The 16,935-nt window shown below is 42.1% G+C and overlaps 2 protein-coding genes across 6 annotated transcripts in view; one reads left to right on the forward strand and one right to left on the reverse strand.

Annotated features, from left to right (window-relative positions):
* The window catches only part of NSUN6 (NOP2/Sun RNA methyltransferase family member 6), a 43,743-nt gene extending 40,701 nt beyond the window's left edge, over positions 1-3,042 (forward strand). For all 5 annotated transcript variants that reach the window (XM_025210091.1, XM_014522278.2, XM_025210090.1 and 2 more), the window contains one exon: positions 565-3,042. In XM_025210091.1, the coding sequence (XP_025065876.1) occupies positions 565-777 (213 nt within the window). In that variant the 3' untranslated portion in view covers positions 778-3,042. The remainder of the gene's footprint in view (positions 1-564) is intronic.
* Positions 3,043-8,402: 5,360 nt separating this feature from the next.
* The window catches only part of CACNB2 (calcium voltage-gated channel auxiliary subunit beta 2), a 175,289-nt gene continuing 166,756 nt past the window's right edge, over positions 8,403-16,935 (reverse strand). The window contains exon 14 of the mRNA XM_025210095.1: positions 8,403-10,220. Within this exon, the coding sequence (XP_025065880.1) occupies positions 9,726-10,220 (495 nt within the window). The 3' untranslated portion in view covers positions 8,403-9,725. The remainder of the gene's footprint in view (positions 10,221-16,935) is intronic.

The following is a 16,935-nucleotide window of genomic DNA, read 5'->3' on the forward strand; positions in this document are numbered from 1 at the left end:
CCCCCCGGTCATTCTTGACAGGCAATTTGCTAGTACTTACAGGGGGGCAGGGATTAGAATCCTGCAGCCCTTGCACGCAGGAACAGTGCTGCATTAGACAGAGAGGGGAAGTGACGCAGCCTCGTCCTCGTTATATGTGCCAGCAGCTGTGTCTAGCACACATCTTCTAAATCAGGACCTGCAGATTGGATATGCAAAGGACACCTAGTTTTGTGAACTCCTGTAAAGCTCATGAGCTGCTCTAGGTCAAGATTTAGGCATTTCTGCATATGCACCTCAGAAGATATTTGGGAACCTCGTGGCTTTTACTGGTGAAAGCTTAGGTACCAAGGGAATTCAAGTGCCTCCAGGAATAGCTGGTTATTGTAAGTATCTAGGTTTTGGGGTCGAGCACCAAAGGCCCCCGTGTGAATCTAGTGCTTAAATAGAGCAAAGATGTCTAGTTAGAATTATTCTACCAATATGCTAGAAATGATCACACAACAAATTTCTTGCATTTTTTACTTGCTCAAAACAGTAAGTTCAGAGGAAGATAAATAATGTGCTTTATTTTTTCTCCCAAAGGAACCACATATTGGAGGAGAAGGCATGATGGGAGCCAGACTGTCACTGGATAAGTTGAAGCTGCTGCAGAGGTTTGATCCCTCCAATGTCACTTTACAGAGAATGGATATTACCTCCTTGCTGAAAGCCAAGGAAGATGATCTGATTCGTCTGGCAAATAAGGACTGTATAGGATTTTTTATAGCAAAATTTATTAAATTGAATGTTAAATAGGTATTTTGCAACACAACCCCAAAAATACCTTTGTAGGTTAAGAATGGTTCAAATGTTAACCAAATTTCTTACTACTGCAACGTTGTCAGGCCAACGGGATGACGACATGGTTGCTATGGAAGCAGTAAAATCTGCCAGCTGTTCTGCTGGGAGAGAGCCACAGGTTGGAGAAAGAAAGTCACAGTTGGGGGAGGGGTATTTTCATTTCGAAGTCTCCATTTGCTTTTTAATTTGCAGCAGGGCAGTGTAGGAAAGAGGAGTAAATGCATTCAGATTGCTGCTTGCTTTGTTTTGTCAGGGTGATTTCATTGTACAGTATTGCAAACACGTAGGAACAAGCTTTTGCTTGTTTTATTTCTTATGGGTATTTAAGTTATTTTATAAATTGCAAAAAATTAATGAGAGTTAATACATTGAAAATAGTAAATCAGATTTTGCAGAAATGGTGGTTTCTGCAGGAGTTTGTAAACTGATATGTCATTAAATATTGCTAAGTAAAAGTGTCACATTTCACAGAGAGCTGTTTTCTCAATCAATACTTAAAACCTCTTGTCTCCTTTACTTCAATACAAGCAAGAATCTTTTTACATATATACACACAAAATACTATTTGACTTTGTAGCACCTCCTCTATAGCAGCATGTATAGATGAATATATAATTATATCCCACTTAAGGGAATGGAACAAATTTGTGTTTCAAGGACAACCTTCCCCTGTGTAAAATTGGATCAGTTCCAAGATACCACATTGGGCTGATTGACCAGTGACTTTTTTTCAAGACAAATATTGCTTGCAAGAGTGAGGGCTACAATTGAATACCAAATGCCATGGGGAAGATTAGAATCTCATCTTTCCTGGGGCATTGCATATAACATTCCTTACTTTTTCTGACAGAGTATGAGATCCCAGATCACATAATAGCTTGCTGTGCTCTTTCTCTCAACTCTGTTCAAACCTGATTGTTCTGATTAATATATCAAGAACTCCTAGGAACCAGGGCTCAATGTCCCCTAACACACTGTAGGCCACCTTTCAAATGACTCAAAGCATTAACTTCTAAGTGGTTAGAGGTACTAATTGCAAGAATTAGGCCCAAACTGAGAGGTGGGAGGGAATGTGCTAATCAGAACAGATTAACTGTAATACAGCACCAGGTATGTTTACCAATCATGGACTCATAAATACATTTGGTATATTTAAAGAGGTTGGTTCTAGAAATCTTACGGGTTCAATTTAAACCCCTTTTTTCAATTTGAAGAATGTCACTGCAACTGGTAGTAACTCTAAAACCAGAATAAACTAGGTATACTTCAAAGGGTGCTGACAGACGTGCAGCACCCCCACTAACTCATGACACTTTACATAAAGCGCCATGAGTTACACTGGTCCCTTGGCCCAACAGACATTTGCCTGTTGCTTCGTGGGGGAAGGGGCGCCCAGGAATTGAGCAGAGGAGCCTGCCTGCAGCCTCTCTTCTCCTCTAGCCCTGCTTTTCCCTTCCAGCTCTGGTGCTGTCTACAGGAAGGGAAGGTGAAGAAGGGAGGAGGATTGAGCTGCAGGCTGCGGTTTGCCTGGCCGTAGCTAGAGGGGAGGGGGCTGGGTGGGGGCCCCGTGAGGCCAGGCTCCTATCCACACGGCCCTCTCGAGCTCAGGCTGGGCAAACCCAAGCCCACAGCTCGCTCCTCCTCCCTTCTCCCCCTCCCTTCCTGAAGACAGCACTGGGGCCAGCTGCATCAGTCCAGCCCTGATTGCCGAAGGACTGACCCTAGAGAACAGAAGTTCTCTAAAGCACTCCAAGGTGGAGCAGCTTCATTAGATGAGGATTCATTTGTCACACAGTCACTTTTAAAGTGCTCTGCAGCCGTGCGCATATGTCATGGCATAGCTGTAGAGCACTTTCAGGGGGTTGATCACATGACAAATATAATTTCCATCTGCATCTACTAAACCTAAATTCAGGATATTTTTCTTTTGTTTAACAGTTTCTGTGTACAAGTAGCACATGCAAAACTAGTCAGTATATTTAGCTTGGTTGAGTAAAATGACAGAATGACTAAAATGAAATAATTGCAGTTCACTTCAGTCTCTGCTTCCTGCTAGAGATTCTGCGGCTTTGTTTGTAGTTAAAACAATCTAATTCTTTTACACAGTCATTTGTGTTTGTGTATAAATGCCCTGCTATAAATATGTTGATACAATATGTTCGCTGTTGTTCTTAAATAAAACAAATGTATCTTCTATTTTTTAGCCTTTAACTAAAGCTGATTGTAGTATATGCTTATTATCTCTGTCATCCTCTGTAAGGGCCAGCCTATCATTACACAAGGAAGAAATCAGTTTAAAAGCTCTTCTGTGGTTTTAATGACTCCCTGGAGAGTTAACCACAACTAGCTAAAACAGTTATTTTAGACACTATTTGCCTTAACTGTAGTAGGTGCAAAGTTCTGTTCAAAATCAAGGTAATTAAAATGCAATAGCCAACCCATCATAAAATATAGCCTGTATTCTAAGCTAGACAGAGAAATAACTGCTTGGTAACAAGATTCATCACTTTGCTATTGCAGCTGCATGTTGGGACATAAGGGTTTCTCCATACCATTTTCTCTTTGCAGAATGTTGGGAAAGAAGTCCTGTAAAGATCAGTTAGGATTTAGTGGGTCATAATGAGCCACTTACACTTAGATACATTGAGAAGTTTCTTAGTGGTTGCTTTCATTTTGCATTTGTCATGCCTGACGTGACCTTCCTGGATATGGAGATTTAAAAACAAATGAAAAAAGAAACAAAAAAACAACCCCCCCCAAACCTCTCACAAAGCAAGAAACAGGCTATTCAGAAACTGATCCCACTTGACACTTACGGGAACAGTTTCTCTTGAAAAAAACAAACTTCTTATCAAGAGACAGTGTTAGGACCACAATCGTATTTAACACATTGGTTTTCCAATCTTATCATTATAAATTAAAGCTACAGGAACTTTAAGAATCTTTTTTCACAAATATCGGTATACATTATAAATGACATATGCGATAGTTATTTAAGTAAGCTGTCATTTGGAAACATCCACAATGGGTGGTAACATTAGATCAGCCTGTTTAGCGTAGCTTTTCTTCCCTTCCCTTATGTCTTAAAATCTACAACTGTGCTGAATTGCAGATACTGAAGCAGAATGTTAGAGTATGTCTACCACTTGGAAAGGTTTATGCCTGAAATGTTGGTGTGATAAAAGATTACCTCTACAAACCCTAGCTTATATCCCTACACTATGTTACATTATCCCTTAAAACAACTTAAAGTCTCACAAGTTGTTTTATTTGTGTGTGGGAATCATTAGAGATAATGGTTTTGGGGGGGGGGGGGGAACCCTGCTTATAATGGGGTCAATGCTAGATATTGATTTTGATCAGTGTAAAGGTAAATACTTAAAGCAGCAGTCTAATGCAGCATGGTAGTATAATATAAGCTTCCTTTTAATTAAGGCAGTTACGCATTAGAGTGCAGTACTTGATGTGTTCTTAAAGCAAGTAAGGAGTACCTAAAGATATTAATGAGAAATGGCGAACCATACTGACCAGCAACAAAAATAATCTCAAAGTGGGCACTTACAGTTAAAGAACATAAATTATTCTGTCATTCTGTTCCCTCCCGCCACCCCCGCCATTTTTACTATCAGTATTATACATGTTAATGTATTGGGGTTTGAAACTCCTAGAAAAAATACTTTAAAAAATCCCACTAGAACTTTTCTAAAATATTAATTAATTTAGCATTGAATTAAGTATAATACTTAGAATTTGTTGCAAGGTTTGTATAAATTAAACAACAAAGGTGATCAGGTTACAGTAAGAAAGAAAATGTAGTTTGGGTAAGAGAATCCCATTCTGATCTAACATTTCATCATGTGTAATTCATTGACTTGTGTCTTAAAATATTTTTTTGCCACCTAAAATACACCATTAGAATGCTCTAAATAAAAGCAGTGACTATGAAGCTACCTCCACTTCCTTGTACCTCCACTTCCTGTGCAATGTTTTTCATATATATATATATATATATATATATAGGAACTAACAATTAACTCAGAAAAGCTGTCCTGGAATCTGCTTGCAAGCACTTGAGATTTTCAGAGTTGAATATATTCACAAGAAAATTTACAGAAAAGTCAAAATGTAAATATGCTATATCCTTCCAGCTGAGAAGAGAAGGGTTGAAATAATGAGAAATATTTTTTTTAAAGAGTTAACAGAAAATGCATTAAAATGTAATCAGATTTTTCTGTGGTTTAAATTCTACTAACAGAGGAGGAGCTGCATGCCCTGGAGGAGGCTTTCAGTGGACATGTACATGAGATGCTAAATGTGCAGTAGACTAATTCTACTGCACATTCATGCATCATGGCTAAAGCGGTGCTAATGCACGGTAGAACTGATGTACTGCACATTAGCATTACTAAAAGACTGTGCTGGTGCAACTGCACAGTAACGCCCGTTACTGTGCACTGAGTTAATAATACTGGTTATCACAGGGTGTCTATACACGTGTTGGTGGGGGGGAGGTGAAGTGCTTTAATTGGAGCAGCTCCAAGAGCCACTCTAAAGTGCCCAGAGCGCCTCATGTATTAGCAGAGGCACTTTATAGCTCATTCGACAAGCTTTAGATAAAGCACCCCTGTCACCATTTTGAAGTGCGGGGATGCTGTTGCACAAGATGTGGTGGGTGGCTGGAGTGCGGTAATTAACACGCTGCAGCAGACTCAAGTAATTATGGTGTGTTGGAGCAGCCTCCACGTTGGTGTATAGGCACCCACAGGTACTAAATGTACAGTAAGAATCGCATATTAATGCATGTGTACACATGCCCATTGACTACTAAACCACCAGAGCTTAAAAATGCTAAATAGTTGCAAAGTCCATAAGATACCATAACTATTCAACAATTCACCTCCAGGTCATGGGTTGGGAAAAACTTCATGCCAATTAAACCTCTCGTACAGGAGATACAGGCTTTGTTGGACGGGTGTTTGTATGTGGAGGCAGAGGTTACTGTACTTTGAGGTGAGATTTCCCTTCCCCACACTTCATCTTCTGAAGGGCCAAATGATCTGCCTTTGTGTTGGTGAATGAGTTTCACCTACTAATTTCTACAAATTTGTGCTGAAAAAGCAAACTCAACTAGCACCTAATTGGAGCCACCTTCAATTCTTTTTTTCAAGCAACCACTGCTCCAGATTGCTTTGGTCAGTTAGGACTAAATGATGAAATGAAACTTACAGTAGCTTAATGGACATAAAAGTTTAAAAACTAGTTTTCAATTCCAAGCTCCATGCTATATGGACACTATTTGAATCCTTTAGTCTCTCAGGGGGAGCATGACCCTTGTTTTCTGTTGTAAATACAATAGTATTTTTCTTCGTTTTTGTTAGAGTCAGTTTATCAATGGACTCCAAAATAATTTCTCTGTCCTTTAGAGCTTTCTTCTCCCTCTCCCCACAAACCCTCCCCACCCCTACTGACGTTGCCTTGTGTATAAATCTCTCTTCTTTTTCTTCCATACTGTTCTGTCATTTACTCATCTATCCTCACCGCCTGATTCCTCAAGACCTTCTATGATGTCTGTAAGAAATCAAACAAGTGATAATGCCTAGGTGTGGTAGATAGTACATTAATGTGCATTAATATAAAAAGACAGACAAACAAAAACAATGTAATAAAATGTCTACATACATATTGGAAATATTAGAATGTATCCTCTCTTCAGGGCAAAAATGAGGAACTATCAAGAACCATGTATCACTGTCCACAACACTTAGATGTTTTCTCTCTTCATTTGATATTGTCTTTTTAGTTCAGCAACACAACATGGGAGTGTTTCTTACCATGGTCTTGTGCAGCAACATCTGCCCAATGAAGGCCCTGGTGCTGCCGGGGACCTCTGGCATTACCACAATACAGACAGTAAGCTTTCCAGTTGCAAGGCATTGAGAAGACATGCTTCACCACAATAACCTTTCATATGTTAGAGCATTTTAAAGTTTGTTGTTCAACCAACTCCTCAAGAGCCAAGTGCTATTTCAACAATAGTGGACAGAAAGCAGATTGGATTGTACGGTGTTATGGAAAATGTATAGCAGAAGGCACTGCTATAGTCAGAGTCTTGCTTTTATAACAGCTATGGAGGGAGGAGGGAAATGTCAGGGGTGGGTTTATAAAAAACATGATTAAATTGCTAAGCCAAAGAATACTGTTTAACTAAGAATACATTCAAAGTATAGAGCTTGCATAGAGTTGCACTGCACAAAATGTTATGCTGTCACTGAGCCGGTTTCAGGCAAATGCTTCCCTTTGTGAAAAGCATGTACATTCCAGGAACCAACAGATAACCCACATTGCCAGAGTTAGGATTATGCTCTTTGTATCCTGATTTATTCATCTCTTTATATGGGTATGCACTGTCCAGTTTCCATTTATAGTTGCTCAAAAACTTGAAATTCTTCCAAATATTCCTTCCACACTATTTTCAGTTGGACAAAAACCTTCATGGACTGAGGATAAAATTAAAAAGCCAGGTTCAGATGGCCAACTGTGGAATACATAGATAGATTCTCTGGAGGAAATAAGTGGCATAAGAGTTGCAGTAGATTTGAGAATTGCCATTCTCAGTTCAATAACCTTAATGTTCTGAAGCTAGTAAAATAGCTAAAGTAGATGCTAGAAGACAAGGGACTATAGCAACCTTTCTCAGTTTAAAATTGATAAGAAATGCTCCAAACAGTAGACCTACTTGGAAACTAAAACTAATGGATCATAAAGCCTTAATTTTTATAGCAAAAATAATGCATTTAATGGTATAGCAGGTCTCCTTACCTAGCTTCTTTTTTCTAGAAAGGCAGTTAATTAAGCATACAATTTTAATTAAGCATATCATTTTTTGTAGGAAGAGATCCTTTTCATTGGTGTTTTCCACAGCACATGCTTTGAGCCAAACAGTGGATAACCACCTGTAAGTACACTAGGAGTTATGCTGAGATATCTGGCAGCAGAATTTCCCTCTGGATATTTATAAAAAATGCTTCAAGACTTTCTTTAAGTGGGGAGAGAGAAACTTCTCCAGAAGTGTGGATATATAGTTGCCTAGACCCTGAAATAAGAGAGTGGGAAAAAAATGAATGTCATCTATTTCCTTTTGCTGGAGTGATCCTTGAAGTCAGGCAATTCTGGTAGCAACTATTTGCCAGAAAACACACATTATATATACTTATCATATAGTGTTTTCCCAACTCTGTTACTTGCATAAGGTGCCACTTACAAACACAAACTGTAATTAATAATTAAAATGATATCACTATCTGTGACTCAGAATAATTTATAAATTAGGCAGAAGCAAACCTATAGCCAAAAAAGTAACGCATTTCATGTCACTTACCAGTACATCAGGTGCTCAACAAACCCAGCTCCATTTTTCTTTAGCTAGCGCATAGAAGACAGAACTTTTGGTCAGGAAACAATGATTTTTCTAGGTGCTTACAGGCACCACAAGGGATTAAATGAAGGAAAAGGAAAGAATTGATGGCAGTGGGAATGCAGAGGAATTGGCAAGTATAGAAAAAGTGGAGAAGCTACAAAAATTTATTTTCCAACAAAATAACTCTCCACAAGCTGTGTAAACTTTTTCTTACTAAAACAAATACTCTAAAACACAAAGATTTTACATTTCCAGTGAAACACTCACAGTAACATTTGCCTGTGTTTTACTCTCCTGGAGTCTCAACAAAGAGCCAGCAGATTTATGCTTTCCCAATTACCTGCAGCAGTAAACTTCCTCATGCTCCTTCACTCATGTGAATTGGGATCTTAAAGTTAAATTAAGAGATAAAATAAAGAAACTCACTGGCTGGCATTTTGAGTAATCTATATTTTGTTCAATAGATTCTTGTCTACATTCTAAACTTCTGTTCCCTCATATACAAATGCATTCTCTCTTTTTGCCATTCCTAGTCATATATGCTCTGCCTTTTTGACAATGAGGCAAAAATTAGACTGTGCCCATTGCAATGTGTGAGAATTACATAGAGAACAATTTATAGTGCTAGGTTTTCTATCTTGACCATAAATTTTAAATTTAAAGTCTGTAAGGACAACAAAAAATATAAGAATTGAACCTTTTATCTCAAGCATCCATTCACATTTACAGTAATTATCAGCTTTATGCTACAGACGAAAAAGTGTCTAGATCAAACACTGTTACAAATTTCCTGAATGAGGCTAGTTCCAGTTGCCAGTAATTCAAAAGAAAATCTGCTGACTTGGCATTAGGACTCTTAAAACAGTGTGGTCAAACTTATATAGTAAGAAGGTGTTTTCAGAAATAACATTTATAAACTGTATATACAGTACACAGTACCAATACATAGAAAATAGATTTTGACTTTATGATCCCCTGTGTAAGGCAAGACTGAATTCTGTCCCCGAATGGAGTCCACTAGAGGTACAAGCAACAGACAGTGGCTCTTAAATTAATATGCAAATCAAGTGCATACAAATTAAAAATCAGAATAGACGACAGTTTTAGTTTTGTATGTGCTGATTCTGGCTTGCTGAATACATGGGAAGTTATTAAACATCAACTGTACCTTGTTTTAAAACACTAACAACACCTTGATGGCAACAGATATTGTTCAAGTGGCAGCTACCAAAAACAGCTTGGAAAAAAAATGCACAGTACACCATCAGGACCCCTGCAGTTGTACTATGCCAATTTGTAATAGCACTAACAAAAAAAAAAAAAAAGTATATGGATATTCTATTTCATGCTATTGCTATGCAAGCAACAGCAATACAAATCAGCATACAGAAGGATACCATGTTCTGCGATGAAGAACCCAAAGATATTTTCAAGGGGTGTTGTTATACAAGACTTCAAAGAAACACCAGACTGCCAGAGGCAAAAGTTACTGACGGATGTAAACATCCCTGTTCCATTCTCCCGTGTCATTACGTTTTTTAGATACCACTTCCCCATCCTTGTCACAATATTGGTCCCTTGATTTATGACGACTACGCTGTTTGTTGCATTCATTGTGGTCCTGCTCTCGGTCCCTTTCCCTTGAGCGATGTCTTGATTCCCTGTGTCTGTGATCGCTGCTCCCATGTGATTCGTCTCTATGATTGTGATCCCTGTGAGAATCATAGTGATCACCATGCTCATGTGAGTAGTCCTCCTTTGGCTCTACATAAGCTGAATCTCTGCTCTCTTGTGTTTCTGAGTCAAACGTTTCTTGTCTAGACAGGCCTCGACTGACACTACTACGATGGTTATGGTGCTGTGCTGAGGAAGAAGAACGATGTTGCAATTTCTTGGTGGGTTCAACCCGTGCTTCCTCTTCTACTTGTGAACTGGTTCTTTCAAGGGCTGAATGGTCATTCCTCTGGTCTCCTTGAGAGCCCTAGTTAGTGTCACAACAGGCAGTAAGTTCATATACATCGAGTACAGATGTAAAGACATATCCTTATTACAAAATTAAATGAGAAAGTACATAGGAAAAGTTAAGAATTTAAGGGCTTGTGTACACGCCACAAAACTGGCCTTTAAAGCGACTTAAATGCCCTTTAATGGTGTTGCTGTCTGCATGCTCAGAGGTGCTTGCATGCTCATTGGTGTATTCTGCTTTAAATGATTTTGGTATATAGCAAGATAAAACACCTTTGAAGTGCTTTAGTTTGCTACCTAACAAAGTGCCACAGTGCATGGGGCACTGGAAGCTGATGTGCTCAAGGCTTGTTGAGCCCCGTGCAGCTCAGGAGCTGTGGGAACTGGCAGCAACCCATGCAGGCAGGCTCCACTGCAGAAAAAAAAGCGGCAAGCTGAACCTATTTTTTTTTTCTTCCCAGAGCCTGCCTGCCTGAGCTGTGCAGGGACCTGGTGCTTCCCTCCACGGCTGCGAGGGGGCCAGTGCTTCCCTCCATGGCTGCGGTGCCCCTTGGGACCACCCCGGCTGGGTGCTGCCTGGGGAGCTCCTGCACAGCTCAGGGACTGCTCAGCCTGCCAGCAGCTTACCCCAACCTTGTGTATACACCATGGGGATTTAGTTTGGTTTAATTCTCCCTAAATTGAAGCAGTGTTTTTAAAAACCCACCGTTTCCATTTAGGAAGAACTAAACCAAATTAAACCCCCGTGACATGTGCACGCAGCCTAAGTATGCAAGAAAGCATTCTGAATCAAATCAGGAAAACGTTAAATTTAAACTTTTAAAGAAAATGTATTTTACTGCAAGTGCGCCATTCTGTCACAATTAGGATGGGGAAGACATAAGTAATGGATCAACATCAGGTTCCTGCACATTCCAATTAACATCTAACGGCACAACTCAGACATAACATGGAGGTTGCAGAAGACACAGAGGATACATCACATCCTAAGAGGCCAGAAATATATAGTGCAGAAACTTATTTGAGGACACATAGTTCTGGACAGGGTCTTTAAAAGACAACAGAGAAGGATCAATGGGTGAAAAGAGGTAGACTGGATTTTGGTCTGTTTTTTTTAAGAATTCAAATAAAGACTTAATCTGGTATTAATTAAAATTGCATTAGAATACCAAAAATATCATTGCACCTGTGTTTTTGTGAATAATAATTCCTTCTCATTGTGGTAAAACAGACTTGTATGTCACTATTCAATCATTCAGGAATGCTGATCATTGCCAAGGAAAGCAGGGGGAGCAATCATATTATCAGCTAAACAATCTCTTCACAGAACTTCTTCACAGTTCGAATGGCCAAGATCTGGAACTGGCTCCCAAGGGAGGTGGTGCTCTCCCCTACCCTGGGGGTCTTCAAGAGGAGGTTAGATAGGCATCTGGCTGGGGTCATCTGAACCCAGCCCTCTTTCCTGCCTATGCAGGGGGTCGGATTCGATGATCTATTGAGGTCCCTTCCGACCCTAACATCTATGAATCTACTAATGGTGCCGCTATCTAAAGATTGAACTAAAATGACCAAGTAAAGTCAAACTAATCTTCCACAGCCTAAGGCTTGGAAATCACTGCAAAATGAACAGTTACGATTAGTTATCTCCACGTTGGGGTTCCAGTATGTTAATCTCCATTTGTTCCCAAATTATCGCTAAAGAGATTGTTAGAATTCAATTTCAGAATTAAAAAAAAAAGTTTCTGCCAAAAGAATAATCCATACCACCTGTGGCTAGGACATGATTACAGATGATACAAAATTAAATGGAAAAGGGTAGAGAAGTACATTAACCTGAGGTTAGACTTGGTCAAAAATCAGATACTCTGTTCTGAGGAATTTCAAAATTCTGAAAAAAAGAATTGATTTTTGGAACAAAAATAGAAACATAGAAATGTCCTGTAGAGGGGGAAATCTGAAAACAAAATAGGAATAATCAAAACAGTTCATTGTGAAAATTCGGAAAAACCTCAGGGCTCTGGGTTCAGCCATAACTCCTGGTCTTTTAGCCTTCCAGAGTAACCGGGAGCTTAGAAGTTTTTGGAATCAGGTTGAGCTAAGAGCCTTTATGCCTAGGAACTAAGGCTTCCAGACTCCAAGCATGGTAACAGATAGCATGGACACCCTGGGGTCCTGACTGGGACTCCAGGACCTCTTAAGTAATGCGCATGGTAGAGTTGGCCATAGATCCATGAACCCTGGAAGCCAAGACTCCCCGTAGTTCATATGCAGAACTACTTAGCTGCCCTGAAGAAAATAATGCGGTTTTTCAAGCTCATTTTTTTTTGTTGCTTTGACTAGGGAACAAAGCAAAATCATTCCTCTTTCTCCAGTCTATGATAGTAATAGGCGTATTCTGTCTGTCCGGAGCACTCTAATTGATTGTTTCGGCAGCCAATCACAATACTTAATGAAACAACCAATCAATCAGAGTGCTCCGGACAGACAGAATAAGCATGTTATTATTATAGAAGATCCTGAGGCATTTCAAACAGATAAGCAGGCAAATCAGAGCTAGAATGAACCACGCCCCCAACCCCCCGCAGAGTGGGCAGGCTCTGCCAACTGGGGGGGGTGGGCAGGGGGGAAGCGATGAGGGGCCTGATCCTTTTTTTTCATCTTCCTGGAGCCTGCCTGCCTCTCCTGCAGCCAGGGGGTGAGCTGCCCTGAGCTGTGGGGGGCCCAGTGCTTCCATCCATGGTGGCAGCATTCCCCAGGACCACACAGGAAGGGGGCCAGCAACTGGGTGCTGCCGCCAGAGGGAAGCACGGGTCACTGCAGCTCAGGGGCTGTGCGACATGCTGGCAGTTCACTCCCCAGCCATGGGAGATGCAGGCAGGCTCCGGGGTGGGGGGGAATCTGGTCCCTCACAACTTTTTTTTTTTCCCCCCCACAGTGGAGCCTGCCTGGAGCTGCCACCAGGTCGCACAGCCCCTGAACTGCGGGGAGGGGGCGTTGCTTCCCTCTGTGGTGGCGGTGCCCCTCGGGTAGGGTGCTAGCTGCATGGATGCAGCCCCAGCTTGCAGGCAGCACCTGCCAGAACCAATGGTGCATGGGGCACTGGAAGCCTAGGTGTGCTCGGGGAAGCTTGGGCTTGGCAAGCTTCCAGTGCCCCGCGCACCATCCCTGCCACCTTTTCACCACCCAGGACCACCTGGGAACAGGCTGACTGCCTCAGGAACATGGCAGGAGGGTGTCTGGGTGTGCTGGCAGCCAGACAAGGTGGCAGGGATGGTGCACGGGGCACTGGAAGCCCACCAAGCCCGAGCTTCTCTGAGCACGCCTGGGCTTCTAGCACCCCATGCACCTTCCCTGCCGCCTTCTCTGGATATGGCCTTTGTACACATGAGGCATATCACTGTAATTTGTTACACAGAAAACTAAAATACATGGGATATGTTTTAGTCTGCTATGTAAAATGTCATTTAAATCGAAATACGCCTCTGGACGTGTACACTATTACAAAACTTAATCATAACATACCACCAAACATGTAGACTGTTATGCAATTAAATCATAAGTGTTCTAACATGGAAACATTATGAGATCAGCCCTTTTCACAGAGTTTGTGCTGTACTGTCAAAGAAACAGCAATTCTATTATTAGGGGTGCACTGATAGAGATTTTTGGGGCCAATACCGATAGCTGATTGATAAAAAGAAGCATATCAGCCAATACTGATCTGATTTCTGATACGTAGCCTGGCACCTTAAAGTCTGTTGTGGTGGAAAGGGAAGGGGGAGGCAAGTAGGGGGCAGATTGAGACCCCTGCAGTGAGGGAGTGAGTGGGGCTGGGGTAGGCGCAGCCCCCAGCTGAAGTGGAGTGTTGGACAGAGGCACAGCTCATCTGGGTGGCACGGGGGGTGGGGGGGCGGTGGCAGCTCCTGCCTTGCACACACCCCAGGAGGGCATGGAGGGGAGGGTGTGCCCCTGGATCTGCGCGGAGCTGGGTGGAGTAGGCTGCAGCACTGGGCTCTTCCTGGTGGGGGCTGGGCTGGGCTGCGCTGAGGGAAGGGTGACTAGCAGCACTGGGAGGGAAGGCTTGGGGGGCTACAGTGAATTTTGGGGTGGCTGCAGTCCCCAGTCTGTAGCTCCCCTCCTGGTTCCACTGCCACCTGCTCCAAGCACAGCCCAGCACAGCCCTGGCCCCAGTGCTGCAGCCTGCCCTGCCCCACGCAGATCTGGGGGTGCCCCCCTCTCAAGACCTCCCGGGATGCAAGCAGCAGGAGCCAGCCCCCCTCCCTACAGCCCCTGGACACGCCACAGCTCCACCCCACACCCCCGCCCCACCCTGGTTGGGCAGTGCCTGTCCCAGCCCCACTCCCTCCCTCACTGCAGAGGCCTTGATCTGCGTCCCCATCCCTTCCTTGCCCCCTCCCCTTCCACCACAACAGACTTACCAGCTGCATGCAGCTCTCCATGCTGCCGGACTGTGCTCCTCCCCACCTATGTATGCACCATGGCTGCACGCATGCACGGGGCATTTGTCGGCCACATTATCAGCCGCATTAGGCAAGAAAAGCTGATTTTCGATACAGTCCATTTTCTTTGTATCAGTGCCGATCCAATAATGGATCGATGTATCAATGTACCTGTATTATATCTGAGCTGAATCAAGGAAGGATAAAGAGAACAGGGCCTTTTAAGTCTGCATTTCCTTCTCAGTAAGACCAGGCATGTCACCTGACTACAAGTGGATGAGGCTTATTTCTTAGCAGCATGCCCCATCTCATTTTGGAGGTAGTGTTAATATACCCCTAGTCTAGGATTTGTTGCAGAGCCCAAACTATAAAGGTGGAATCAGATCTGGAGGTGGAAAGCAAGTCGATTCCATTCCTTTTTACTCAGATTGGGAGGATACATCTTTGTCCCATCTGCTGAAAAAGTATCCTCATAAAATGAAACAAAAGGATAAGGTACTAGATTTCAAATGGACCCACCTTTGCTCAACATTTCAGGATTAACAAACCATCAAACAAAACTGAACTATAAATATGCCAATTTTAATGTTAAATAAAAACCTGTGAATTGGTAAGAGATTACAGCATAAAAACATCATGGTCCCTGTGGCAAATATGGTTAAAATCAACATGCACTAATGGTAAAATATATAAATCCATACTCAAGGACATAAAAAAACTCCACTTGAGCAAAACAATAACTAGATCTAGCATATTTATTATACACAACTGTACTTTAACTTCACACCTAGATTGCTCTTCCAGATTATGATTATTTCAGAGTATGTTTAAGCTTTATGTTTGAGCCTGAGACAATCAAAGTTAATAGCAAAGTGAGGCATATGCTCTTTTTCTCAGATTGCTTATGGAAGAAATAAGGACCCTGCAGACTACACTAAAGTGATTTTCCTTTCAGAAATAACTTGCCAACTCTAATTCTGCAGGAAAAAAAATCTTTCAAATTAAGTATTTTTTTTCTAAGATCCACATAAAACAAAATGCCTCAGCAGTTCAAAATGTAAATAGGGATATTCATTTTTCTAAAGAAGCTGTTTCTCTCAGACTAGTGATGGACTCTGGTCTTAAGTGTATCTTAGAAACTGGGATGGAACAATTAGTTATTTCCGTTGGGACAAATTTGTAACTAGAGTAATTTCACTTGGCAGGATATTAGGATGCCACATATTTCTGTTGCACAGCATCTAAAACCTCCATCAAAATAGGAGTCCTGTTGTGCTAAATGCAGCACAGGGGAAAAGAACATCCCTGCCCTCAAAAATTTACAGTCTAATTATACCAAATGGACACAGGATGGGGAGCGCAGTACTGAAGTAATAGACTCAAAATCATGTAGCAAATTAGTGACAAAGATAGCCATAAAATCCATGTTTCTTAATACCAAGCCAGTATCCCAGCTGTTAGACCATATTGCTTCTCGAATTCCCTCCGCCTGGCATGCAGCGGTACTCCAGAGTATAAAGAGGTTAACGTGAGTGACGTATATATTCTGTAGGGCAATGGCCAGTGGATAAGAAAATACAGGAACCATGGACAAGCCTTAAGACTACAGTAATGTAGTCATTATAAAGTGACTCCTTTACAAGCCTGTGTCAGTAGTGATGGCTTTGCCCCTCCACCCTTTCAATTACTGTTGAATTCCCACATAATCCAGTTTCTCAGGCATGGCTTTTGGATTAAGGCAGTAGTTTTCAACCTTTTTAGACTTGAGAAATCCTTCCCTTAAGTTTTCTGAATTTGGCAGCACCCCAACTGAGCAGCATGACTGGTTATTTCTGTGCCATAGACACAGGGGGCGGGGGGAGGGGGGGAAGCGCGGAGGCAGTTGAGCTGAGAGCAGAAAGAGAACGGGAGGACCAGCAGAGTCTTACCTACCACAGCGTGGGTTTAACCCCAAGGCTGAAGGCTTGCAGTGGGGATCCAAGGTTAACAAAGTAGCAATAGGGAGGAGAAGCCAGGCTTGGAGGAGAATCTTGGCCCAGCAGCCCACCTGCCTGCCAGCTAACAGCCTCTGCATGAGGCCCTGCTGAGCACACGCCCTGCCGCTGTCACTAGCATCCCCATACTTCCATTCCAGTGCCCTCCCCGTGGTCAGTGCATGCAGCTTTTGTACCCATTGCCCAGCTGTGACCAGGAAGAACTGTCCCCAATGCCTCTGTTTTCAAGAGGGTTCATGCTGTATAGTCTGGGAAAGGCTGCAACAGAGGGGCTCCT

This window comes from Alligator sinensis, unplaced genomic scaffold (assembly GCF_000455745.1).
Source record: "Alligator sinensis unplaced genomic scaffold, ASM45574v1 scaffold234_1, whole genome shotgun sequence".
NCBI classification, from domain to species: Eukaryota; Metazoa; Chordata; order Crocodylia; family Alligatoridae; genus Alligator; species Alligator sinensis.